We start from the raw sequence: 27,251 nt of genomic DNA, 5'->3' as shown, positions 1-27,251 counted from the left end.
GCCACACTAGAGAGATATTCAGGGGAGACAGTGTGTTTATTGCAGCCAACAGATCCAAGCAACCAGACAAACCGCTAAAGAAACTCAGCCTGCTCCCAGCAGTCAGGTCTCAGAAGACCATTTGTTTAAGCTTCTCTCCCCTTCCAACCACTCCTTCCAACCGCCAAACAGCATGTAGAACCTAGACATGCATAAGCGCTTGCTATGCAGCTGGGCTCTCCCCAAAAAGCATAAAGAACATTCCATAAGGAACCTTTGGTGAATCTACTAGAAAACATTGAGACGTGGTTATGCCCTCACCCCAACAGTGTAACTTTTGGGGTGGGCATAGTGAGATGTTTTATATATGCACATATAATATATCTATACCTATATAGAAAGGCTATGTACAATCGCATCAGCAAGCTTCAATAAAGGAAGACATCAGCAAGAGGCACAGCAAGGCCATCTATCCTTAAGACATATGTAGGGAGAAAGTTTTCTTGGTTTATCACCCGTTCCAACTGCACCAAGCCGTTCCTATGACCTGGGACTAACTTCTTTGGACCTGGCCAGTATTTCCACCTGTCTGCCTCCTGAACCTGATCTTGTAAATATTTAGCAACCCAACTTTCCCAAGAAGACTCGCAGGCAAATGTGGACCCAATCAGCTTTTCCTTTTTTATAAACTGGGAATAACTGATGAGTTCATCGCTGGAGGGGCAGAGAGCTATTTCTAAAGCCAGTTCCAAGGCACCTCAAGGCATTTTCAGTCCTGAAAAATTGTGCTTTGTTCTCATAAGCTAAATCCCATGGGTTAGCCAGCCCATCTTTCTTTGCTGTGGCCCTTAATTAGGAGGAAGAGGCAGATGGGATGTGTGGCGGGGGTTCTGGGAGGGCAGGAAAGGCAGGAGCGATTGAGAGCACAGTGGTGGGAGCGTGCAGCCAGCAGTGGAGCCCAGAGCCCACGCAGCAGCGAGAGAGCAGTTTGCAGGCGTAAGCTGGGAAGCAAGGTTGAACAAGGCTCCGGTGGAAACATCTCACCGTTTCCCACCTCACCTCGCAGAAGCCTGGCTTTGTTCCCAACCTCACAGCCCAGAGGCCCTGGAGGAGGGTCAAAAGCCGCTCCAGAAGAAAGTGAACATGAGGGCAAGCACCTGGGGCAGAAACAGCTCCTGGCCCAGCCTGTGGGGTCCAGAGACAGCGTTGTTCTCCCTTGCTCTCCCTGGACCCCACTCCATCAGGGCAGAAAAGAAAAAGACCCCAAGAGACTCCAGCTTCTTAAAGAGACAGACCTTCTTAAAACAACCCTCAGGGGATCTCACAAGTAGCCCACCTAGTGGGAACAAAGTCAGTGCATCCTGAGAGAAGAGGGCATGTGCAAGGTGATGAGAACTCACTATTCCAAGTCGCCGAAGTATATACCACCATCTCTGGTTCCAGCTGCTTTGAGGTGCCCACCAGTTATCTCTCCACCCCTAGCTGGCTGGCTTGAAGGATAAGCAGTGCCTACCTGTTCCAGGCATCCTGGTGGTTTAGCCTATTCCCTTTGGTGGTATGCTGCCTGACAGTTAGGTACTGAACCAAAGAGTGTAGAACTTTCAGAAGGGCTAGATTCACCTTACTGGGAGTTCTCTGGTTGGTTACCCAACCCCTACTCCATGCTCAACCTCCCTGACCCCTCCCAGTGGTCCCTTCCCTCTTCCCTGCCCTCTTACTTTCCCAAGCTCCACATTCAAAAGCCTTCTTCCTTCTCCCCTGACTCTCTTGTGGAAGCAGTGGCTACAGAGGCGAAAGTAGACGCACCAAAATATTAATATTGGTCCTACTGTGCGGATCTGGCAGTCCCTAACCCTGTTATGGCTTTGTAATTCTCCTGGCACCCAGAACAGTGCCTGGCATAGAGCAGACGCTCAAGAAATGGTTATTGAATGGAAGTGAATTAAAGGGAACCTCCCATCTGCTCTCATCGTCTCTTCTAGTTGGCTATCTGATAAGCAGAGGCAAGGATTGGTCCCTGAGACTGTCATGGTCCTGTATCTACCACACTCCTTACACTGGACAGCTAACTCCCTGAGCTTATAGGGGCTGAGTTCCTGGGAGGGGAGTGGGGCTAGATGAACCCCACTACCACCACACACAAACACCTTCTAAACTTGAGGTCCTCCCACCAGGAAGCTCTATTTGTTCTAAGTGGGGACCAGGGAGCCAGAATTGGGCAAGACCTTCCCTTCAGCTTCTGTTGGTCACTTCAGTCTCCTGATCTGTAGGAGGCTCTGGGCATCTCCCAACACCATGCTCTCCAGTGAGCGGTTTCTACCCCGCCTTTCTCCCCGGCTCTAGACTTAGACAAGTTCCTTATAATGATAGTAAAACGGCAGTGAAAGTTGGGTTCGCACAAGAGCAGCTCTCTCCCCTGCAAAGGGAGTCCTAGGGCAGTGAGTGCTCAGAGGCTCAGAGGCAGGGAGTCCTCTCACAGTGCCCTCCAGCCTTCTCTTTCTTCTTGCCAAAAGCCAGATGGAAACCCTGCCAAAGGCAACTAGAAACCCCCAACTGAAGCCCTGCAGGAAGTTGCCCTCTATACACACACACACACACACACACACACACACACATGAGTTCTGAGCCTTGGCTGCTAGTGGCTGAGACCTAGGTGATCATCTTGTTAGAGAAGGCAGCTAAACGTGTTTGTAATGAAGTCAGCACCCCTTGGTCCCCTAGCAGATTCCAACAAAGGTCTCCTGCTGAGGGTCCCTAGGGTGGAGTGTGATTCTTCTGGGGGATCAATAGGGTGGGTATGATCCTGCTGGGGGGCCCTAGGGTGGGGCATGATCCTGCTAGGGGGTCCCTAAGGTAGGGCATGATCCTGCTGGGGGTCCTTAGGGTGGGATATGATCCTGCTGGGGGTGCCTAAGTTAAGGCATGATCCTGCTGGGGGGTTCCCTAGGGTGGTGCATGATCCTGCTGGGGGATCCTTAGGGTGGGGTATGATCCTGCTGGGGGTCTCTAGGGTGGGGCATGATCCTGCTGGGGGGTCCCTAGGGTGGGGCATGATTCTTCTGGGGGGGTCCCTAAGGTGGGGAATGATTCTTCTGAGGGGTCCCTAGGATGGGGCATGATCCTGCTGGGGGTCCCTAAGGTGGGGCATGATCCTGCTAGGGGTCCCTAGGGTGGGGCATGATCCTGCTGGGGGGTCCCTAGGGTGGGGCATGATCTTGCCTGATGCTGCTTTTTCAGCAATGCTCCTGCAGCATCCCCAAGAGAGCAGTAGTCAACAGCGAACCAGAGTCTCCCTGGGAGCAGCTAGTGATGGAAATGAGGCCAGAGCAGAGTTCTCTGGGCCAAGGCTCGTGTCCACGAATGCCTCAGCCCCAGGTTTCCTTGAGCGCCCTCGAAATGCACTTGATTTTAAATGCATTTTTAAAAATGCCCCCACAAATGGCAGGACCTCACCTTCATCCCCAGCCTGATGGTTGTTCTGTGCTGGGAGTAGCCAGAGGAACACAGCAAAGCCACCATGAGTCATTCCCATGGTGCCTCTGGTCAACACAGGACACCCTCCCCGCATACACACACACTGCTACCACCACAGTTTAAACCACCATCAGACCAAACCCTAGACAAGATGGGCAACCAGCCTCTTCCCCCACTGTCCTCCCGCCCCTTCCCATCTTTGGGACCACACACATGATCTTTCTTCCGCAAAGACTGACAGGCTAGAGCCCTTCTGTGCTCCCCCAGGGCTCGCATATCTCAGATACCAAGGCAGTTTTTGAATGAAAGGGAGGGAGGTCACCCTTGGTATGGGGGGGGGGTGGGTGGGAAGTGAGGCCCCAGGTTGATCTGGGGTCCTATTTGAGAGAAGCACACCATGAGAGAGCAGGCAGGGTCACACTGTACAGGGCAGAGAGTGAGAGGAGACAGGACACAGGGAGGGGCATTGGGGCGGGCTGCGGTTACTTGGCACCGTCTTCCATGTTGCCCTCACCGTCCGTCTTGCCCTCCTCCTCAGTCTTCAGGTCATCCGTGCTCAGCTTCTGCTCCTTTTTCCTCCTCACGCACTTGACCACCATCAGCACTAAGATGACCACAGCCAAGAAGCCCCCCACTGAGGCACCCACAATGACTGCCACCGTGGAGTCCCGCTCTGGGGGCACTGAGGAAAAGAAGCAGAGCCATAGAGCTGGGGAGAATATGACCTGTCTCCCCTGCTCCCCAAAATATGAGGGACTCTGATTTGACTCATCTTCACGGACAGGGCATTAGTCAAAATCAAAGCAACCTAGACCACTGACGGCTAAGCATCCCTACCACCAAGCTTCCTCAATAAGCACCTCCATCCCCAGAGTGGAGTATTCAGGATCGTGGACTTTGAGATCAGACCCAAATTTGATTGTAGGAGTTAGGGATTATATGATATGCTCAAACCTCACTTTCCTCATCCATACAATGGGCATAATAGCTCCTGTCTCCATGGGTTCTGTGGAGGAAAAGAGGTCAAGCCTACGAAAGCTGCTGTTATTACTAAGGGCTATGATTGTGGTTGGCTTGTTCCCTCAAGGCCAGAGAGAAGGCATGGAGGCCTTCCACCAGCACAAGCACCTGGAGATGAGATGGGCTGCCGGTCTCTCCCTGAAGTGCCTAAGCTGGGGAGAAGGGTCAGCGTCTTTCAGCAGCCCAGCCCCCCTTACCTTCCAGAAGGACCTGCAGGTAGATCTTGCCATGGCCACGGTGGCGGTCCGGTGGGTTGGTGATGTAGCAATTGTAGATGCCTTCGTCTTCCAGCTGCACGTTTTTCAGTGTCACCGACACGTCATACTTACTTGGGTTCCCGGAGAACTCTACACGGTCTCCAAACCGCTCCAGCTTCAGGTTAATGATCTTCATTCGGAACTGGAGGAACTGGGGTGTTGGGGGATGGGGTGGGGGAAATAGCAGGGGCAGATGATTGAGCAAAGGGCTGTGAGGATCATAGGGACACATCCGACTCCCATGAAGAAAGGGGGTTTAGCCTCAAAAGGGCCATTCAGTTGTGGTGACATCATGCCCTCTGTGTCAGACATCCTACCTAGAGTCCTCGAGGCCCTCGTCTAGGGCAGATGTAGGGATGGGAATGTTGGGCTTTATGTTTTTGGGCTCTTGCTTCCCCCCACTTCCTCCTCCACTGGGACTTACCATCTCCTCTGAGCAATTGCTACATTCCTGGTAAGTCCAGTTTAGAGAGAACTGCTTGTGGTTCACGGTGTAGCAGGAGTTGAAGGTACAGGGCAGGCGGGTGTCGGACCCATTGAGGACACTGAGAGTGGTAGGGACTGTGACTTCCATGCTCCGTCCTGGGGGCACTGCAGACAAAACCATAATCTTGTGAGGATGCTGGGAGACGGGGCTGAAGGGTTGCAACCTCTATAATCCGTGGGGGTTAGATGGAGAGGGGCAGAACAGTGGCGTTGGGGGGCACTGGCAGGGCAGACAGCTGCTGTTGGGAAGGCAAAGACCATGAGGGGCACCAGATGTGGTCATCAGGAGGAGAGGGAGCAGAACAGGTGCAGAGGAGAGCCATCGAATAGTCTACCAGGCCATGGAGAGCCAAATGGCCTCAACCTTTTCTAAGGCACTGTGAGCAGACTCCCTACGTGCCTCTACCTACCCTAATGCCATTTCCCTGCCAAATAAGAGGCTTCACTGGGCTTGCCTTGGTTTCCCCTTGTTCTCCAGATATTTCTGGTCATCTTGACTGTGCTAGAGCCCCCCTGCCAGGGGAAGCATCATTGTCCCCGTGGGGCAGGCAGCTAAAGCGTGGTGAAGGCTGGGAAAGCCTCCCTCTCGCCTAGCCCAGCGCAGGCATCTGGTCATCCCCAGGCTCTCTCAGACAAGAAAGAGGGCATATGGGAGGGACAAGGAGTCCCAGGAGAAGAGGTGTCACTCTAAGGACCTGCTGATTGGCCTAGGGGATGAGCTCACCTTTGGAAAATGTCGGCCTGGACATACCACAGCAAAAAGCCGGTTCAAGTTGGCAGGTGTCAGGGTAAAAACAGAAATTTCTTTGAGGTCCTGTCTGAGGCACCAGACTCAGGTCAGGGCCTGGGTGCTGGTAGTCAGAAAAGTGCCACTAGGTAGGGTACTCTAAGCAGAGCAGAGCTTAAGGAAGACAAGTGAGTTGCCTAGGGCCCAGCCGTCACAGAGACTTGTATTTTCACAGGCTGAAAATACCTCCTCAGGTGGACCCAGGCTGCCTGAGATTAGCCCTGACCTTAATCCCAAGATCCTCATCCAAGACTGTTAAAACTGCACTCTGAAAAATTAATTTAGTATTAACAGGGCTGGGAGTCGCTCAGAGGTAGACCCAGCAGCGGCGGTTACCGTCATTCCCCCAGTCATGTTCACTTGTGATTTCGTCATTTTTTTGTTTTTGTGTATTTTTTTTCTGTTGTTGTTCTGGATTTGTTGTTATTGTTGTGTTGCTTTGCTTTTTTTGTTTTTTTTTTTTGTTTTTGTGGGGTTTTTTGTGTTTTTTTTTTTCAGGGTGTGTGTGTGGCTCCTCTTATAGTCCAGGCTGTCCTGGAACTAGCTCTGCAGCTAAGGATGGCCTTGAACTTCTGACTTGCCTACCTCAGTTCCTGAGTGCTTGCATTCCAGGGGTGTGCCATCCCACCCAGTTTATTTCCTGCTGGAGATCAAATACAAGACTTCATGAGTGGTCGGCAGGCACTTTCCCGACTGAGCCACATTCTCAGCCTTCATTTGTGCTAGCAAATCTACTGTATACCAGGCATACAGTCTCAGGCCCGGGCAGTTGCTAGTAGGAAAAGCAGAGTCACTACATTGTGGGACTTGTATTCTGGTGAGGAGACATACAGCAACAACAACAAAAATAGTAATGTGATTGCCTGGAGCATTCCATGACGTGGACTGTAAGGACTAAAGTATGGCAGAGGACAGTTGTTTTATTCAGGGAGGGCAGGGAACAAGGCTCCGAGAAAGTGACATTCAGGAAGCATCTAAGGCAAGAGAAGGAACGAGCCCTTTAGGACTATCAAGTGCCAGGGGATGGACCTTCTTCACACATCTGAGACAAAACAAGCCAGGGCATGGTAAAATCTTACATCAGAGTTAGGCGAGGACCCAGTCAGGGGGTCAGAACACAGGAGTTGGGATGATTCTGGGGAGTTTAAGGGTGGGGTGTGGCCAGCTGAGATGCCAGCTGAGTGAAAATTACAGCTACAGATTCGGGCAGAAGCATGCCCCCCACACACACACACACCTTGGTTCCACTTGGATTCTATTCCAGCTCTCTAGCCTCAATCAACTTCACCTCCCCATGCCTCAGCCCCCTCCTCCAGAAAACCTAACTCCGGACACTGTTGCCTGGTGGCTCAGCAAATGGCAGCTGCTATTAACCTCATTCTCCTTAAGTTCTGTTTGGGGGACAGAAAGAGAGCAGGGCATGGCGGGTGGGGGAGAGATCTCTAGACCTGAGAATAACGTAGAGACAGACCCCCTGGATTTCCGTCAGATCTAGCTAAGGAACCAGGCCTCATTCCCAGACACAAGTACCGCGCCCTCAGGCTGTGAAGCTAAGCCTGGCCAGAGCGTTCTTCTGCTTGCTCAGGCCAACCCCCTCTCCCTCCTCCCCCACCCCCCGCAAAGCTCAGAACTTAAGGACAGGAGGTTCTGGACTGCTGGCTGGGACGTTTCCTCCAAAGCCCGGATGGTGGGTAGACCTATGGACCTCACCTGCAGGGCCAATGACTCTAGCTGAGCATTGAAATGCTCGCAAGGGGAACATAAGCCGGGCGGCTAATGGGGTCCCTCCCAGGAGGGACGGAGCCCAGCTCCCGCAGCTCTTGCACTTTCATATCCAGCCTAAAAGTACCTGGCTCGGTGCCAGGCGAGGAGGAGGTGTGCAGAAAATATTAACACCGCCCCGACTCTGCAGAGGCTGGGAAATCTGAGGGAAAGAACTGATGGAGGTTTGTCCTGAGTTTACCTCCTATACTGGACATCCCAACCTCTCCGGTCGCTCCCTGGAAAAGGGCTTCCCGTCCCCCTCAAAGGCGCTGAAACGAACTAGCTCGGCAATGTCCGCCCTCTCCAACCTGTCCCGCCCTAGCAGTTGAACTTGAATGTCTGATTGACATCTCCCTTCATCGTCTCATCTAGAAGGAGCCACCATGCCACTATGGCAGGAGGCAAAGTTATAGGGAGTCAGAGGCGTTTTCCAGGCTGGTGCCAGGAGACAGAGAAAGGTGCAATGCGGATTCCCCCTGCATGTGCCCTGTAAGAGGCACGAGATGGAATTCGTGTGCCCTCTAGTGGCCGGAGAGGTCAATTATCGAGTCCTACCAGCAGAGAAGAAACCCCGGAGCCGGCCCCAGACTAAAGAAAGTCGGAACTAGGGGAACCTCCAGGGTTGTAGATCAACTGCCATCCTTTTACTGTGAGGAGAAGGGACTATGAGACACTCTGAGAACAGGGACAAGCTGAAGCTAGGAAGATGACTCTCACCCGCTGATCCAAGATTCAGCCCAAGACCTCATGAGACACTCAGGGGTTCCAATCTCCCATCAGTTTAGGCTCTCACTATGTTCAGGAAAACTTTGGGCAAGGTCAGAGCTCAGTAGAGCCCGGTGCTTCTGGAAAGTAGACGGATCCAGGCCCACTGAAAGGCCCTTCCATCACAAGCGCTAGCAGCGCTGCCGCCGGCTCGGCTTTCCATAGCTACCTGGCTGAGTACGCCGCAACTTGCAAGCGTTATCTATCGCCGGTCGCTTTCAGATGAAGAAATGGGGCACAGAGAAATCAAGCGGCTAGCCCTAGTTCACTGCCAGGAGGTTATGAAACTAGAACCTGAATCCACGCTGCTTGGTTCCAGAAAGGACTGAGGTGAGGAGTCGAGCTGGGTGGGGATGTTATTGTCATTCCAAGTCGTCCTAATGTGTAGTAGACAGCGTTCAATTAAGGAACTCGCTCCACAGTGGAATCCATGACTTTCCTAATTCCTATCTGGGACCAGGTCTGAGGTCTAGGTCTTGTGATTACCAACTCACAAAAAGAAGGTGATGGGAAAAGGGATGGGTAAGGGTGTGACAACCCAGGACTGACCCAGCTGGGCCCTGACCATCAACTGTCCTCCCTGGCCCATCCTGCAGAGACCCTGAAACTGGGCTCTTCTGCTAAACACCGTCACTTCTGGAAATAAATTCCCATTACTCCTCCTTCTAGCCCTAAAGCCATCTATAAGTTTTATTCTTTTTTTAAAATATTTATTTATTATTTATGTATACAATATTCTGTCTGTGTGTATGCCTGCAGGCCAGAAGAGGGCACCAGACCCCATTACAGATGGTTGTGAGCCACCATGTGGTTGCTGGGAATTGAACTCAGGACCTTTGGAAGAGCAGGCAATGCTCTTAACTTCTGAGTCATCTCTCCAGCCCTAAGTTTTATTCTTGAGGAGAAAAAAAGGAAAGGGGAAGGAAGGAGGGTAGGAGAGAAGGAGGGAGCAAAGAAGAAAGAGGAAAAGGAGGAGGAGGAGGAGGAGGAGGAGGAGGAGGAGGAGGAGGAGGAATTGTTCTGTGGGGCAGCCCCTGCCTCCCAGACAAATGTGACATCGAACCCCACGTCCTCTCCTGCCTTTGTGTTCACTGTCCTGCCCAGGTCCCCGGGCAGCCAGCATCAGCTGTTCTCATGTTCCCTACCTCCTGCTGCTTTTAGGGCTGAGTTCTGGCACCAGATGGTCCCAGCTGCACCCTGCAGCTACCTCTCCTGCCAGATCCCATCCCTCCTTGTGACCCAGTGACCCCAACACTCTGATTTTCCTCTTCCTTCCCCTCCATGAGGCCCCTGTCCACGTTTTTGCTTTAGGTTGGGAAGTTCGTCCATCCTCCTCCCTGGAGTTCTTCCACATAAACCCCAAGCCCCATTCATAAGGCCCAGCTTGGGTGACATCCTCCCCCGTGTCTGGTTCTCTCCCCAGCCAGGTTCCTATTTCTTCCAGTGACTTGGAGGCTGAGCAGTAGAGTGATCAAGACTGGGACTCTAGAGATCTTGGTATGAGCTTAGGCAAGACCATCAGCCTTCCAGTGCTGCAGTGTCCTCGTCTGTAATACAGGGGGCACCAACACTACGGAAGCTATTGTGACAGTTCTGACGTGCTCTATGTGCAGAGCTCGGCACAGCGCCCGGTACACAGCCGTTAGCGAGAGGTGACTCTGGCACTATCATTAGACCTGACACTCTTCCAACACATGCAACGCTGAGTTGCTGTTGTTTGTGTGCCTGTGTCTCTCAAGAGGCCCTGGGCAACCCCTTACTCCTGTTGGCATCCCTGCACCCAGAAAGGCATACAGCACACAGTGAGTACTCAGTTAAATGTTGTTGCTGGGGTTGGGGCTAGGAAAGAGGCATTCGCCTCCACACCTAGGTCCCACCTTTAGCTGCAAATATGTGTGGTCAGACTGAGTGAGGACCACACTCCCCTCTCTACGCTCCCTCTAATATAACCCAGACTTTTATGGCCAGGCCAGGGACTGATGAGAAACACTGTGAACTTCTGTCATGAGAAAGCTGCTTGCCACCTTTACAGTCATCCCCGCCTGTCCCTCCTCCGACGCACCGCCTTTCCTAACACCCGTGACATCCCTCCATCCCGGTAATCTAGTAATCCGTGCTACCACAGCCACCCAAGTTCCATTGCCCAGGGTACGAGCTGGCAGAGGTATGCCTCCCCGCAGCTTCAAGATCAAGGTCTCTACTCTCATAGGCCTGTTGAAATACCCACTTCTTCCTACTGCCCCTTACAGCCCTGGTGCACACACCCCTTCATCCATGCATTTCCCTCAAGCCCAGGTCACCTGGTCCTGTTGCCAGGACCCCTGGCCTCGTTGACTTAGGTATGGCTGTGGTAGACAGACTCCATCTAGCAGAAGATTGACTCCTGAGAGGAGACCTTGGCCTCCAGCTGTGGCTGTGTGTGTGTGTGTGTGTGTGTGTGTGTGTGTGTACTGCTCACTTCCCCACCTCTTTTAGCCTGCACTTGAGATTCTTCTACCAATTAATGCTTACAGAGCAGTATCGTTTCCTGAACATTGGGGGCAGTAGAACTCAGTGTTAAAGAGAATGTGCTAAGTCAGTCACGTGGGAGTTCAAATCTCAACTCCCTTATGCCAGTCACATGACCTGATTGGATGAGTTACTTAGCTTCCCCGTGCCTCTGTTTCCGCCTTGGAACAGGAATAGAATCACAGTGTCTACCTCAGATAACTGCCCGAGAGCTAAAGAAGACACATCATGCCATGGCTCAGGGGAAGGATCCAGAAAGATCCGTCACTGTGGGACCCTGTTATATGTCAGGTTACAAGCTCACCAAGCATGAAACAGTCTCCACAGAATAGTGATATTCAGGGTGGGTAACATCTTGCCCATGGTTGTAAAGCAAAGAACAAAGATAACTTTAAACTTAGTTCAAGCTTCACAAGATCCTTATCTTGCAGGCTACCAGAGAGAGACATTTGTGATAGGGAAGATGTCCACCTACAATCCTTGGACTGACCCTCAGACATTGCTGAGGAAATTTTATAGGTGTTGTTTCTTTTTTTCTTTTTAATTTATTTGTTATGTATACAGTGTTCTGTCTGAATGCCAGAAGAGGGAAACTAATCGAATTACAGATGGTTGTATGTAACCACCATGTGGTTGCTGGAAATTGAACTCCGGACCTCTGAAAGAGCAGTCAGTGCTCTTAACCTCTGAGCCATCTCTCCAGCCCCTGCTGAGGGAATTTTAAGAATAAGAATAAAACTTTCTATAAGACAGGTTTAAGTCAGGTGGTGGTGGTGCACACCTTTAATCCCAGCACTCAGGAGGCAGAGGCAGGCGGAACTTTGTGAGTACAAGGCCAGCCTGGTCTACAGAGCGAGTTTCAGAACGGCCAGGGCTGTACAGAGAAATTCTGCCTTGAAAAACAAAACAAAAAGCAGGTTTAGAGCCCAGCATGGTGGCACTTGTCTATACTCCCAGCACCCAGGAGGAGACAGAAGCAGGAGAATCACCGAAAGATCAAGTGGAGGAAAACCAGGGCTATGTAGTGAGACCTTTTCTCAAGGGGGGGCGGGGTTACAAATAGCCTAGCCCACCTGCCTGCCTAGTATGAAGTCTCTGGGTGTTCAAATATGAAACTGACTTTAAGACCGTAGACAAGGGGTCTCTGTTCTGAGACTGGTGTTGAACCACACCTTGTTCATCCATAGGCTCCATTTCTATTAGTCTCCTTTTTCCTGGATCCTGGACACCTGACCTCTTCTCCGTTCCATCCGGTTCATGCCCGGGGTGCCTGCCCCAACAGCAGCTTTTCTGGTGTCTCTCCCCCATCCTGGAGCCCATTCTCACGCCTCACCCTCGATTCCTCCCACACACATCCCAACAAACTGGTGGGACAGACCCAACTTTCTGCCCCCAAGTCTCCAGAAGACACCCTCCTAACCCTTTAAATTCACCAGACTCCAGGGAACAAGATTCACAAAAGAGACGTTTTAAATAAACCGGCAACTCCTAAGAGCTCTCATCAGAAGTAACTGAAAATGAAAATTATACTAATAATGAATAATACTAACAAAATGAAGAGGAAAATCCCCAAAGAGAATGCAGAACAGCCTAGCTCTGCCCCACCCCCACACAGGTCCACCTAGGGGGAAATCCGAAGAAAAAAACACCTCCTGATTATTTTGACCATTTCCATCCCCAAGCAACAATCATCCGCTAGTCAACATTTCTGTGACCGAATAGCCCAGCATCCTGAATCCCAGCTAAGTCCCAGGTCCCCAGCACGCCTGGTCCCAAGGACGCAGAGGGAAACGCTCACACTCCTCCTTCCCTCCTGCCCCCTGCCCCCTCCTCTTTCAGCTGCAGCTGCGCTTCTGACCCTTAGGAGCATGCAGATGTGGTTCTAACTTACCCAAAGTGAAAAACAGACTGAGCCCCGTGAGACTGAAGGCAGGGCGAGGTAGCCAGGCATCCCTGTGCATTTTCAGAGACTGTGATGTTAAGCGGGTGGGCTATGGGAGAGGGTGATTGAGGGACCAAGGACCACAAGGGAGGAATGGTTAGAAGCTAAGAAAGAAAATGCACGGATGTACTTCAAAGACATATACAACATTAAGGAAGCTTTATTTCCATCTCTCTAATATGGCCGACTTGTGTGTGGCTGCTAAAAAGAGAGGGGGGTGGTGTGTAAGGGAAAGGGAGAAAAAAGGGGACTGGAGTAAATATTGTGGTTGGTGGATTTCAAAACGCAGGTGGGAGGGCATAAAAAAGATATTCCTGGAAGAAATTCTGTTGCCAGAAATTTTTACCCTCTAAACTCAGAACTAAATCAAACCTTGCCTTTCTACTGCACTTGAAATGATTTTTAGATTTTGAAATTTGTGAGAGAAATCTAGGCGAGATGGTACATGCCTGTAATCCTAGCAGCAGGGAAGCAGAGACAGGGTTGCCCTGAGTTCGAAGCTAGCCTAGGCTTCAGAGCAAGACTCTTTCAAGAGAAGGGGAGAAGGGAAGAAGGGAGGGAGGGAGGGAGGGAGGCAGGGAGGGAGGGAGGCAGGGAGGCAGGGAGGCAGGGAGGCAAGGAGGCAGGGAGGGAGGCAGGGAGGGAAGAGAATAAAATGAAAGGAAGGAAGGCTGTTGGAGCCATCCACCTATTTCAAAGGGCTGTAAGGAAGTCCTTTTTATCACTTAGAAACACCCCAAGGACAGGGAGATGATTCAGAGGCTGAAGATGCTTGCAGCCAGGCCAAGTCTGATGACCCCAACTGGCTCCTCTGGAATGCACCTGGTAGAAGGAGAGAGCTGCAAGTCGCCCTTTGACCTCAATACACCTGCAGTGGCACCTGTGTGCTCACAAGCGCTCTCTCTCTCTCTCTCTCTCTCTCTCTCTCTCTCTCTCTCTCTCTCTCTCTCTCTCTCTCTCTCTCACACACACACACACACACATACACACGTACACCCTCTAGGAAAGAATTGTTTTGTGTTATTTGGGCAGGGTTCAGGGAAGTGAGCAGGAGGCTCTCAAGTAGAACTTTCTCGTTGCTCTAGCATTTCAGCAGCAAACAGAACTTATCAAAGAAGGCTCGTGCACAGACACCTAAGAGATTGAGAGGGGAATAGGACCCTTGAGGGACCTTGACTCAAACTAGTCAATGGGAAAGGGATACTTTTGAGACAACAAGGGCAGTAGATATAAATTGCACATTGATTGTATCAACAAATAATTTCTTTTTTAAAAAAATTTGTTATCTATCTTCATACACACCTTTATGACAGAAGAGGGCATCAGATCCCACTACAGATGGCTGTGAGCCACCATGAGGTTGCATGAGAACTGCAGGACCTCTGGAAGAGCAGCCAGTGCTCTTACCCACTGAGCCACCTCTCCAGCCCAAGAAATGACTTCTAATGCTGTCAGGTGTCATAAGAATTGCGGTATCGTGGTTTTTCCAGGCAGTGGTAGCGCATGTCTTTGATTCCAGCACTCAGGAGGCAGAGGCAGGTGAATCTCTGAGTTTGAGGCCAGCCTGTCTATAGAGTGAGTTCCAGGACAGTCAAGGGTACACAGATAAACCTTGCCTTGAACCTCTGCTCCCCTTTCAAAACCAAAGAAGATCATGGTTTTGTTTGTGACGTGCTTATCTGTTAGAGATACAGTTACAGGTGAAATGGGATAATAGCTGGAATAGACTCTTAAATATTCCATGAAGAACACAGATGAGAGAACAGGTCTGGGCATCACCAGAGGTGGAAACATGTTTGGTGATGTCGGAGGTACATTATTTTGGCTTCGCTGTATGTTTGAAACTTGTTGTTTCAGAGGAGGGGAAACTACAGGATTTTCACAAGTAGGAGAACTTGGGGTTGAAGTAGCCCTAAGCAAAGAGTCAAGCGTACTACAGGTCCTGACCCAGCCATTGCATGCATGTATCTATACACAACGAGGGATCACAAATCGATTGTCTGGTCTATGTGAGATGGTTCAGGGCACTGATGCACCCAATATACACACCCCAGGATTCCACATGGTTTATCACTGGGCAGGGGGACACCGAGCCCTCCTGAAGTTGATGCAGTCAAGGAGTAGGCTTTGCCGGAGTAAGATGAGCTCTGAGCACAGCACCTGGCTGTAGCTTGATATTCACTAGCCAGGAGGTGACTGACCACCCAGGAACGGGACTGGAGGAATGAACGCATTTATGGAAGAACCAGAGAAAAGGGAGTGAAGCCCAGCCAGGTCTCTGAAGCTGTCCTAGGGTCATAAGACCCAAAGCCAAATGTTGCCTCAAGGCAGGGCTGTGAGATGGCAGAGGAATGACAGGTCCTGATGGTGCACAGACCCTCTGTCCCCAATTCTCCTCCAGGGCCCACCCTATCACCCTATGGCTTTGAGGCCTCTCCATGGTGCACAGCTCACAGGTGTGTGTCCAGAGGGCTAGACTGGCACCACTCAGGTCTCCCGCTCTGCTCAGGCCCATCCAGCCAAGTCCGGGTCTGCAGTACCAACCAGGCTGCTGCAGACACTTTTCAGCCTAGATCGGCTTGCCAGAAATTTTTAGTTTGACGTAGCCGGCCTCTTCCTTTTTTCTTAATGCAGCCTATGGTGCCTTGTGAGGCCCAGAAACTGAAGGAAATTGCTTTCCTATCTCACTTGACTTCATGCTATGTCTGGAAGCTTTTATTTAATAGTCAACTGAAGCAAGAAATAATTCTAAATTTCTCTGCTTCTCCCTAGAATTTGGCTAAAAGTCACCAAGTATTCAGACTTCAAAGAGCTTTGGTCTAGCTCAGACCTCCAGGATCAAGTGCCAATAGTAGCCAAATCAAGGACTAAGTCGGGAGATAGGGGCTAAGTCAGCTTCCCATAGCCCAATGGGGCCCCAGGAATCATCTGTTGCAAGGGGGACAAACCTCCCCTAGGAGCCAGTGGGAGGTCAGGAAGCAGAAACTCAGAGGTGTTTTGCAGCCTGATGACACTGGTAATCAAAGATGGACTTTTTTGGAAGTGAAGCCCTGTGGTTCTGGCATTCCTGCCAGGTGCCATTTATCACTGAAGATTTGACTGGACAGCATTCAATTACCTGCCCTGCTGGGAGAAGTCGGGTTAGAAATAATCCAAACGAAGGCAATTTCCTTCTGCCTTTAAACTGCGTAGTCCAGGCTATAGACTCTCACGTGAGAGGCTAATTTCTTAAAGTGTGGTCCCCTGCTGGCCTCTCTGGCGCCACTTGGGAACTAGTTAGGAGAGAAGAGCCATAGCCTCATGCCATGCTCAGGAAGTTGAGAGCTTCCTGTTCTTCAACCTGTTCTTCTTCAAGACCGTCAGGAGATTCTTTTTTTTTTTTTTTTTTTTTTTTTTTTGAGACAGGGATTTTCTGTAGTTTTTTGGTTCCTGTCCTGGAACTAGCTCTTGTAGACCAGGCTGGCCTCGAACTCACATAGAGATCCGCCTGCCTCTTCCTCCCGAGTGCTGGGATTAAAGGTGTGTGCCACCACCGCCCGGCTCCTCAGGACATTCTTAAAGGTATTAAGTTTTCATCTTGGCGGGTCTGCAAGCAGCAATGAGAAGCCAAATTTGGGGGTTTAGCAAAAAGAGAAAGATGCACAAGAAGTATCGGATCAATGCCATCTTCAGTCGACCTGCAGAACACGTGGTAGCTTGTGCGGTCCAAGGCAGAGATTCATTTTACTGAATCTCACCTTCACCCTATCCCTACATAAGCCAGTCCACGTCAGGCGAGGTTTTGTTGTTGTTGTTGTTTTGTTGTTTTTACCCTGCATAGAGCTTCCATCTCTGCTTCGATAGTTTAGAAATTCTCTTCCTCTCCCAAATACTCAGCAAGTCCAAAGACTCCAAAATCTGCTCCAAAGCTGGAGGTTTTGTTCAGTGACAGAGAATAGGCTTACATGCTCCATGCCCTGAGCTCAATCCACAGTGTGTGTGCATATTTGTCTTCAAACACACTCACACACACACACACACTCACACACACACACTCACACACTCACACACACACACACGCTCCTGCTCCAAAACCATCTGCTCCCTGTTCTCCTCATTGCCTCTTCATTCTGTGTGTGCTCTTGTGACCCTGGACACATTCACTCATTCAACACACTCAGGAATTATCATTCCCCATTGTTCACAGAAGATACAGCCGAAGACACACACGAACACCCCATCCCAGTGGATACCTGACACAGTGGACAGTACCAAACCACTTTGGTACCCAGACAGAGAATGCGACAACAGAGCTAGCAAGCGAGTCATGAAGGGATGGCTTACATAATATGGATACGCTGGACAAAGGAAAATGGTACCTGTCCAGCCTGGGAAGACACAGGAAGGCACAAGATTTCGTCATGCAACTCAGCTTAAAATTTACTGAATGGAAAATTCCAGAAGTAAACAATTCAGATCTTCAGCTCACAGTTGACCACTGCTAACTGAAACCACAGACAACAAAGCGTGGATGTTGTGGGGGCTGCTGCATGAATTTATTGGCCCCATGTGCTAGTTGCCAGGAGTGAAACCGAAGACCCAGAAATAAGTAAGATACACATGCCTTTGCGAGCGCCCCTTCTAGACAGGGAGATAAAGTTGCAAAGTCCCAGTTGAACATGATGCATGCAACCCCGTCTGCTTGGGGGTACAGTAGCAAAAGCACCCCTAATATTGTTGCTGTCTCTGGGCTAACAGGAATATGGCCAGTGTATACCCATGCTGCCCTCCCAGCTAGACTGCAGCACTTTAGGGTGTGTGCGTTGTCGCTCTGAGTGCATTATGTGCCTCTGCTGACCCCTGAGCAGATGAGAAGTAGTAGAAACCTATGGATATATTTGGGGAAAGTATAAAAATTCCACCAGCCTGACTATCCAACCAGGTTCCCTGTGCAGTCTCCTCTACTTTCTGGGCATTCTCGTCAGCAAGGACTTGATCCATATAGAGTTAGAGGCATAACGCCATGGCAAAAGGCCTAAAGTAGGTTGTCTAAGAGCTTCAGATCTCTGAGAGAAGAGAAAGCTTCACATGAAATAGAGGACAAGAAAAGAATCCGATCAAGTATAAAACCATCTTAGAAGATTCGAGAACTAAATTGCTCAGGTGAGAGTCAAGCTGAGTTTGGAAGGAATGTGGATTTGACCAGGAGGGACAGCAAGGAGCATCCCAGGCAAGGCTGTAAAGGGAGCCGGCTCACAAGGCTCAGAAGCCTAAGGGGCAAAGCTGAACGCAGCAGGGGGAGCATGTCTGCTTGTCGGGTTTTAAAGAGAGTGGCACGGTGGTGCAGCACAGACAAGAACATGGGATAGAGGCAGAACACAGAAGATCACACACAGGCAACAGTGGTCTTCTGTTCCTATTCTAAAACAGGTACATCATCACCGTTATTCTTGACATCATGAGATACTGGCTTTGTGGGAAAATACTATGTTCATTTCGTTTGCATTTTTTTTCTCGAAGAAGAAAAGTTCTGTGACTCTGGTTTTACAGAAGTAGTCACAGATGGCCTGACCTCCCTTGAAGAAACTCTGACCACATCTGCAAATCAACTGGCCAGGTCAGCAGTCCTGAGAAACATCCTCTATGCTCAGGAAGAAGACTACCGGGCTGGGTTAGAATACAGTATGCTTAAAACTCTCTTTGGTTCTAAGAAACTAGGGTGTCAGTGTCAGCATAAGGCCCCCAAATGCACAAACATACAAATGCACGCACTCATGCATGCATGCACGCACCTAAAATTTTGGGAAAGATAGTTGCACATATAAACACATATTCATACTAGCCTAGGCAAGGTCAGGGTAGCCAAGGAAGAACAAAAGGAAGGGGTGCTGAGCCTTTTTGTTTGTTTGTTTGTTTGTTTGTTTGTTTGTCTGTTTTTCTTGGCTCTCCTGGAATTCACTCTGTAGACCAGGCTGGCCTCAAACTCAGAGATCCACCTGCCTCTGGCTCCCAAGTACTGGGATTAAAGTTGTGTGCCACCACTGCCTAGCTAGGACTGGATCCTTTAAAGGAGGCCCAGCAATTGCCTCCAATGCCAATAGTGGCTTCTAGAATCGCTGGAGTTCCCACTCCCTCAACCCTTGGAACTGCTTTCTCTTGGCAAGGGCCTGGATGCTTCTGGAAGCCTTCGAGCACAGTAGCACCTGGTGTTCTAGGAACCAAAACTACTGAAAATTCAAGTAGAAAAACTGCTGCTTGAAGGATAAGGAGGCCCGGCTCAGCTGGTCTCCAGCAGCCTCATGTCCTCCAAGATGGGCTCTTCTTGGTTCCCCAAAGCCCTTGCCTGCCTGCCCCTGGCTCCCTTACATGCTCTTTCTGTGGATGGGAAGAAGAATTGAGGAGTCTGGCTAAATGGCTGTGCTCACAGAAATAAAAATTAACAAGAGATTGGGACCAGAAAACACTGTCATCTACACCAGTCAATTTTGCTATTCAGACTGAATGTTAGGGCCCTGGAGAGCTGGCTTGGAAGATAAAAGCCCTAGCTGCCCTTCCAAGGGACATGAGTTCAATTCCCAGCACCCACGTGGCCACTCGCAACTGTCTGTAACTCTAGTTCCGGAGGATCCAATGCCCTCTTCTGGCCTCCCTAGGTACAACACATATGTGGTAGTCAGGCAAAACATAAAAATAAACATCACGTAAAAAACAAAAGAACCAGTGACTGAATGGCAGAAAATGGAGAGAGGAATCGAATTGGGTAAACAAAGTTGACCTGGCTAGCCGGCTCAGCCCAGGCACAGTTGCCTAAGCACTTCATTTGGTCATTGTGGGGAAATTCCTGGGCTGGAGCCATGACTCCCTGGTCAAGGCACTTGTTACTCAGCCTGACAGCCTGAGACTCCTAGTTACATTTTACCAGCTGGACCCACTGGCGTTACTGGAGTAGAGAACACCTCAGCTAAGGAACCACTTCCATCAGACTGGCCTGAGGTCATGTCTGTAGGACATTTTCTTGATTAATGGTTGATATGGGAAAGTCCAGCCCACTGTGGGTAGCGCTACCCCTGGTCCTGAGTTGTACACAAAAGCAAGCCGAGCAAACCAGCAAGCAGCTCTCCTCCATGGCCTCTGTTTCAGTTCCTGCTTCCAGGTTCCTGCATTGGCTTCCCTGGATGACCAACTGTGAGGTGGAAATCCAAGCCAAATAGCCCCTTTCCTTCCTCAAGCTGCATTTGGTCACGGTGCTTACCACAGCAACAGAAGGCTAAGTAGGACACCAAAAGGACCCGCACAGTAGTCAAAAACCAACTGCTACAAAAGGTCCTCTGACCTGTAGAAGCAACACAAATTCAACCCCGTGAGTCTCCACTGTTATGTAAGAAAGTTTTGATTTAGCATGGTTTGCCATATGATTTTTTCCTGTTTGGTGCTGATGTGAAAGCCACGTGCATTCACTAGAAGCTGTCCTGTGAGGTCGGAAATGTGTTATCAGCAGGCTGGTGACAGGTGATGCTATCTTCTCGCTCAGTCTGAGCAATGACATGTCACCTCTCCCAGGCAACCACATGATCACAGCAACGAGGGACACCCAAACCTGTATAGCGCAGTGTTGGGATGTTGCAATGCTGTACAGGTTAGCCGTGTTAAATGAAGTTTAAACTCAAGATGTTTGTACTTCATGATGACCGCAATCCTTTCTAAGCCAAGAGGATTTACATGGGAAAATTGCCCCAAAGCATTCGCATAAATGTTTTGGTGTGAAAAGGGAAGAGGCAAGGCCAGGGCTCAAGCGCAGCCACTTAACCCCTATCCATATCCCTACATTGTCTACCTGCATGTTGCTGGATTAACAGTCAACCCTCTGTAGAAGAAGGCTACGGGAGAACAAACAGGCATGTTTTCTGTGGCCTCCTGAAGTGCTGGTTTGGTTTTAGGCAATGTTGGTGTTTGGAACTGTGGATCTACCTGAATTTTGAAACTCTGTATCTGTATATAAAGGAAGGTTTGTGGGGAGCTGGGGCTGGGATAGAGATGCGGGCTTGCCCTTCCTCCTCAGCTCCAGTTGCTGAGCCCAGAATGGAAGCCAAATGGAAGGGGTCAAGTTCAAGGCTGGATGTATCTATGCTTCTGCAGCGTGCTCTCCAAGGGTTAAGTGCACCACCCATTCTGAAGCTTCTCCAGTTAGTCTCAGACCCGGAACAATAGATGTAAAATCACCATCCATCCATCCATCCATCCATCCATCCATCCATCCATCCATCTGATTCTGTGTCCTGAAGGCTGTTCTCCACTACACACACTGTTTAAGGAACTAAAAGGGCACTTCTTAGCCCAAGTAAGAGTTTAACTTAATAAGCCGCAAACGAAACCCCTTTCTCTATGACTAATTCAGCTACGGAAAGTCCCATATGCTGCTATGTCCCAGATAGGATGCTGCCTTCGACGTATGTTGACATAATCCTTGTGTCATTAGCAGATTCTTTCTGTGGCCCCTGAGGAACAAGGAGAGACATTTGGTGGCTCTTATCTATGGTTAACCAGAGTAGATGACAAAACGGAATAAACTTACAGCAAGCATGTGGGGAATCACTTAAAAATGTCACCCTACTTGACAAAGAATCAGGAATCAGAGATTCAGGCTAGTAGAGTGGACTTATCCCAGCCCTCTGACTGAGGCAGAAGGACTCTCCATGGGTTTCAGGTTACCCTGGGCTACAGAGCCAAACCCTTCTCTTCATGACTGTTATTTTTTATTTTATGTATATGTGTGCTTTGTTTCCGTGAATGTCTGTGCGCCATGTGCATGCCTGATGCTCACAGAGGCCAGAAGGACCCCAGGAACTGCAGTTACAGATGGTGTGAGCCACCGCGTGGGTGCTGGGGGATTGAACCCAGATCTTTTGGAAGAACAGCAAATGCTCTTAATCACTGAACTCTCTCTCCAGCCTGATTTTTTTTCTTTTTAATCTTTTAATAGCTCACTGAGTCCAGCTACTGCTGTTCATACGCACATATACACGTGGGTGTGCAGTCATCCCGTGGAGACATGGATGGAGAAAACTGACTCTCCAAACAGCCATCAACTCCTGCTAGCTCCTCAGATCAGGGTGGGACTTGATGAGTTTCTCCCCATGGTGCTGGGATGCTGGCTGACTAGATCTCCTGCAGGGAACCATGGCTGCTGTCGGGTCTAGAGGACACCCTACAACACTCTTTCCCTTCCTCCAGCTCTTACGCTCTTTCTGCTCTTCTTGGCAATGTTCTCTGAGCTTTGGTGGCCTTGGGACAGATGTTCTATTTAGAGTTCAGCACTCAGCAACCACTGATTTGAATCTCTGCATTAGCTGTTACCCACTCCTGGAAGGAGGCTCTCTGTCCACGGCCGACAGCAACACTCGCCTATTAGTATAAACACACACATATAGGAGGCAGTTTCACAACACAAACATTTACCAAAAATAGTAATAGGCCTCCCCCCAGAACCTAGGACCTCCCCGGCTATGGACTTTTGGCCAGGTTTACAGTATCAGGCATGAGTTCCCTCCTGTGGAACAGGCCTCAACTCTAATCAGAAAGTGGTTGGCTACCCTCATAGCAATCACGTAACTACTGCACCCATGGGTTCAATGTATCTGAGTGCATGGCCCAGCCCTGGGTAGGATTGTTGATGTCTCCCCACTCCATGGTCTACCCAGCACCTGCTGGCATAATAAAAGCTAGCCAACAAATTCACACTTCAAATTCCTGCGCTTAACCTTTATCCAGGACATAAAAAAAGGATGGTTCCCACCAACCACATTTATTTGGGGATAATTCATCAAAAGAATTGTTTTTGTTGGCTTGTATCTCTGGGAATCTCTTAGTAGCTCATTCACAAAAAACACTTTACAATCAAAGATCCGGTCCAAGGGCGGGCTTGAGACCTCGGGCAGACCGCCAGCTCCCCAGCCCCAGCGGCCGGCACATAGCTTCTGGGAGAAGCCCGCGGTCCTCCTCCCCTCATCAGTGCCTGTTTGTCTGGAGCACTTCAGTCTTCCTGCCAGACTCCTCCATCTTCAGGCCTTTGATGGAGGCTGAGACCGGCTGGACACAGTGGCTCGGGAACCACCAAAAGCAGAGTCTTTGTCGCTGCCGAGATGAAGTGCCCTTTCTCTTCACCTCAGAAGGTTTGCGGTTCGGGGAATTTCCCAAGCTGACTTTTTTTTTCCCAACTGGATTATGTGGATCTGACTGAAGAGAGGGCCAAATTGGGTGCTTTGGAGGGAGAGGGCCAAACTGGGTGCTGTGAGGGAAGAGAAGAAGCAAACACATCTGTAAGTAGTTAGGGGCTGAGGGCGTGACTCAGCAGGGGAGTGTTTGGTCAGTGTGAGCAAAGTCCTGGGTTCAAGCCCCATCAATGAAACAAAAGGAAGTCACTCACTGAAATTTTCCTCCTAGGTTTGAACACTACTAAATTCTATATGCATTGCCTCCATTGGTCCTCAACCCCATTGAGGCAGATATTTCTTCTCTCCTTTTTTAAAACAGGTTCTCACATGATCTAGTCTGGCTTCAAACTTCCTCTATAGCAGAGAATGACCCTGAACTCGAAGACAGGAAAACAAGCTCATAGAGGCTGTTTATCTGCCTCTAAGTATCGCCTGCAAAGTTATGGAAGCAAGGTATGGACCCAGCTATCTAACATCCAAGTCTGAGATCTGAACCAGTACGTGCAGAACATGAAAATAGTGTTGTCGGTGGGAGACCAGGTCCAGAAATCCTACAGATATCAAAATCCATGCTCCAATATGTCTCCACTCCAAGCAATTCCACCGTGTCCGTAGGGGACACTCCCACCAGCAGCAGGTCTCTGAAAGCCGGGACGAGGCCTGGCCTGTTGCTGGAGCATCACACGGCAACCATGGAAGAAGGGTGTAGAGGAAAATAACTCTATTCATCCACAGCTTCAGAAGGGCCAATGTTTCCCTTGGTGGAATGGGGCCAGATCTCTGATCTCACACTGCCTAGACAGAACTTTCTCTACTGCCATCAGCTGGGAGTCATGTGTCTTCTGTCCAGTGTGACAGGAGCAAACAGCACATCATTCCACACGCTCTGGAGGTGGGCCTTCCCCAACTCAACAGAATACAGCCCCGTCCCAGGCTGGGGGCATTCATCAGTTGACAAAATAACATGGTGTCCCTGTCAGCCAATTCCTTTCTTCCTATCCCCACACAATGCATAGCAAGGAGCCCTTTCGGGGTGCTGATCTCCCCTGAGTTGCCTCACTGGGACTCCATCTTGTCTTCTGAAATGCAGCCTACAGCCTGCATGTTGGTTAGATTGTGAGAAGGTGATAATCAGGTTCAGAATGAACAAAGCCAATGGCCAAAGAAACCCTACTTTTATCTTTCCAAAAATTCTGTGTGTTTGTTTATGATGTGTGGGCACATATGTATGTGTGTATGTGCATTTGTGTATGTGAGTGCAAGTACACGCATAGCGTGATGTGCACTTGGGGATCAGAAGCCTTCCTCCTCCTTTGAGACAGGGTCTCCTTCTTGTTTGCTGTCAGCTACACCAGGCTGTATTTTCACATCTCATTTTGCCGTGTGGACTGGGATTACAGATGGACATGCTAACAGCTCCCCTGCCCCAGATTTATTTATTTATTATGTACACAGTGTTCTGCCTACATGTATGTCTGCATGCCAGAAGAGGGCACCCGATCTCATTATAGACGGTTGTAAGCCACCATGTGGTTTGTTGGGTATTGAACTCAGGACCTCTAGGAGAGCAGCCAGTGCTCTTAACCTCTGAGCCATCTCTCTAGCCCATTAACAGCTTTTTTAAATGGGTTCTGGAGACTCAAGCTCAGCCCCTCATGCTTGTGTAGCAAGCACTTTACCAAGCCATTTTCCCAGCCCCACAACTTGTCTGGAGACAGGGTCTCACATCAGCCAGCTTGACCTTAAACTTGAGTATGCAACTGAGAATAATCCTGAACTTTTTTTTTTTTCAAGACAGGGTTTCTTTGAGTAGCCCTGGCTGTCCTGGAACTCACTTCTGTAGACCAGACTGGCCTTGAACTCAGAGATCTGCCTGCTTCTGCCTCCTGAGTGCTGGGATTAAAGGCATGAACCACCACTATCCAGTGACCCTGGACTTCTTATCTCCCTATATCTACCCCTTCAGTGCTGGGAATACAGACTTATACTACCACAGCCAGCTGACATGGTGCTGGGACTCAAGCCCAGGGCTTTGCACACGGGAGACAATGACCCCACACACCGGACTGCAGCCCCAGCCTCTGCTTTCCCTCTTCTGCAGGCCTTGTCTGATGATCTAACATGTTTTGTTACATCTAGTTAACCAGCGCTACGCTAATGAGGGAAGGCCTCCCCTACTTTCTCTGCTTGTACTCTCTACCAGTGACTTTAATCCTAAACAAAGTTTATCCTCCCTGTTTCCTACTGCTTGGGAAAAAAGCAAAACAAAACAGAAAAACTCAAATCTGTCCTCTGCAAACAACCTCTTCAGGTGGCCTGCCCATTCCTGACTCGCAGAGCCTGAGCTCCCCTCCCCGACACCTGCTCCCTCTCCAGAAACCTGATCAGCTAGGGCCCTGAACAGTCCTCACCATGGTCATGTAGGTGGCCTCTGGTTGTCCACGTGGTCCTTCCTCTGTCGCCTCCCACGTGCTCACTGAGGAGTAGATGTGTTTCTGGGCGGGTGGGAAAACAAAATTCTTAAGCGTCATCCGGGAAAGGGATCGTCTACTCCTGTTCACAGGGTGACAGCTACCAAAGCCACCAAGTTCAGGGGGTTACGGAGAGCCAGAGAATTGTTATCAATGATGATAATCCTGACTTCAGTCTTCCTGAATTAACTCACAGGGAAGGATGCCACCCTCAAAACCAAACACCTTGGCATCTCTAAGCATTGACTTGGTAGTGGGGGACCTCATCCTGCAGAATAGCCCTTCTGATTAGTCAGGACCAGATGGCAGTCACTATCAGCTACTGTTACCATCTCGTAGCTCTGAGGTCTGAGGACCGTGATTCACCACCGAGTCACCCGTAGGAAAGTGGTTTTTAAGGACTGGAATGGTTTGAACAAAAATCCCTCTCTTGGGAGAAAAGCAACCCAAAACTCAGAAAGCTGATCATAGAGATGTGTCTAAGAGTTAAAAAGTGGAAGGGATTAGAAGAGAAAGTGGCGGGGGGGGAGGGGGGAGAATATAGGAGCTCGGGAGAATTATTCTCTCAGTTCCTGTTTATAATTCCACTTCAAAGCACTATGGAAGGGAAGTCATTCTTGATCCCCTCTACAGGCTCCTAAACACACTTCCTCTTCATCATTAACTCCTTAGCTCATGAAGGTAGCAGAGCTTTCTGATTCCAGGTTCGGGGTCTTTTCTGCTGCCCAGGGCTGATCTGGCCCAGGCGACTGCCCCAGCCCGTTCCTCCACAGCAGTGATAAAGGCTTCCTGAGCCACTACTCTGCACAGAGCTGTGGTCTGGGAGCTGGGAGCTGAGACTAATGAGCAAGACACCGTTCCCCAGTGATGGATGACCTCCACGCTCCTGCCCAGTGTTTCCTGCTGGAGTGTGCGTACACTCGTGTCCCCCTCAGGCGGCAAATTGTCCCCCTCACCTCTGGGTTCACCTTCTCTTTGCTCTCCAGGCTCTTCAAGGAAGCCGTAGAACTCACTGAACTGTTAGAGATGAAAAGTACATAGAATTAACACTCTGAACCTCATGAGGTACACTGATTCAAGTATACCTAAAAAGACACTACACTAAATGGATCTTTTGCATCTGGTGGGACACCACGTCGTCACAAAGGGCCTTTGCATCACTTTATGGAGAGACCCTTGGGAGGAACTAAATACCCACAGAGCATCTCTTCTGGTAGGAAGTGGGAAGCTGCTGTGGGCATGGCTGAGGGCTGAAATGTGACGTCACCCCTGTTTTTATTCTCACCTCCATCCCAGAGTGGGAAGTAGAGGATAGCTGGGCACAGTGGCATCTTGATCCCCAGCTACTCCTGAAGCATAGAACCAGGACTTCAAGTCCAGCTTGGGCAGCATGTGGAGACCCCATTTTAAATTCATGATTACTATCATGAGTACCATCATTATCACTAGTGTTTGTGTGTGAGTGTGAGCATGCTCAACTTAAGTTACAGCATGTGTTATGGAGCTCAGAGGACAACTTTTAATGCCCTGTTCGCTCTTTCCACCTTGTTGAGACAGTCTCTCTTGCTGTTTCTACTCCCTCTGCCTATGCCAGGCAAACTGACCGGC

General features: G+C 49.8%; 2 protein-coding genes across 2 annotated transcripts in view; both read right to left on the bottom strand.

The window, feature by feature from the left end:
- Window positions 1–23: 23 nt before the first annotated feature.
- Window positions 24–13,179, bottom strand: Scn2b (sodium voltage-gated channel beta subunit 2). The gene is made up of 4 exons (XM_057768927.1): window positions 12,932–13,179; window positions 5,155–5,321; window positions 4,671–4,881; window positions 24–4,135 (listed from the first exon to the last, which is right to left on the bottom strand). Exons 1-4 carry the CDS (start codon window positions 12,999–13,001, stop codon window positions 3,936–3,938), a joined length of 648 nt encoding a protein of 215 aa, XP_057624910.1. The 5' UTR covers window positions 13,002–13,179; the 3' UTR covers window positions 24–3,935.
- Window positions 13,180–22,704: 9,525 nt separating this feature from the next.
- Window positions 22,705–27,251, bottom strand: part of Jaml (junction adhesion molecule like) — a 28,658-nt gene continuing 24,111 nt past the window's right edge. Inside the window, 3 exon segments of the mRNA XM_057767818.1 lie at window positions 22,705–23,246; window positions 25,584–25,667; window positions 26,600–26,660. Coding sequence (XP_057623801.1) covers window positions 23,181–23,246; window positions 25,584–25,667; window positions 26,600–26,660 — 211 coding nt within the window. The 3' untranslated portion in view covers window positions 22,705–23,180.

Source organism: Chionomys nivalis, chromosome 4 (assembly GCF_950005125.1).
Source record: "Chionomys nivalis chromosome 4, mChiNiv1.1, whole genome shotgun sequence".
NCBI classification, from domain to species: domain Eukaryota; kingdom Metazoa; phylum Chordata; class Mammalia; order Rodentia; family Cricetidae; genus Chionomys; species Chionomys nivalis.
The sequence above is the reverse complement of the archived record's forward strand: the minus strand, read 5'-3'. Positions and strand labels throughout refer to the sequence as shown.

Excerpts from the sequence above, each read along its gene's own strand:
- Scn2b (XM_057768927.1), bottom strand. The coding sequence starts at position 13,001 with ATGCACAGGGATGCCTGGCTACCTCGCCCTGCCTTCAGTCTCACGGGG. Across the intron at positions 4,882-5,154 it reads GCAATTGCTCAGAGGAGATG|TTCCTCCAGTTCCGAATGAA; the intron begins GTAAGTCCCAGT and ends CCAACACCCCAG. Across the intron at positions 4,136-4,670 it reads CCTGCAGGTCCTTCTGGAAG|TGCCCCCAGAGCGGGACTCC; the intron begins GTAAGGGGGGCT and ends TCTTTTCCTCAG.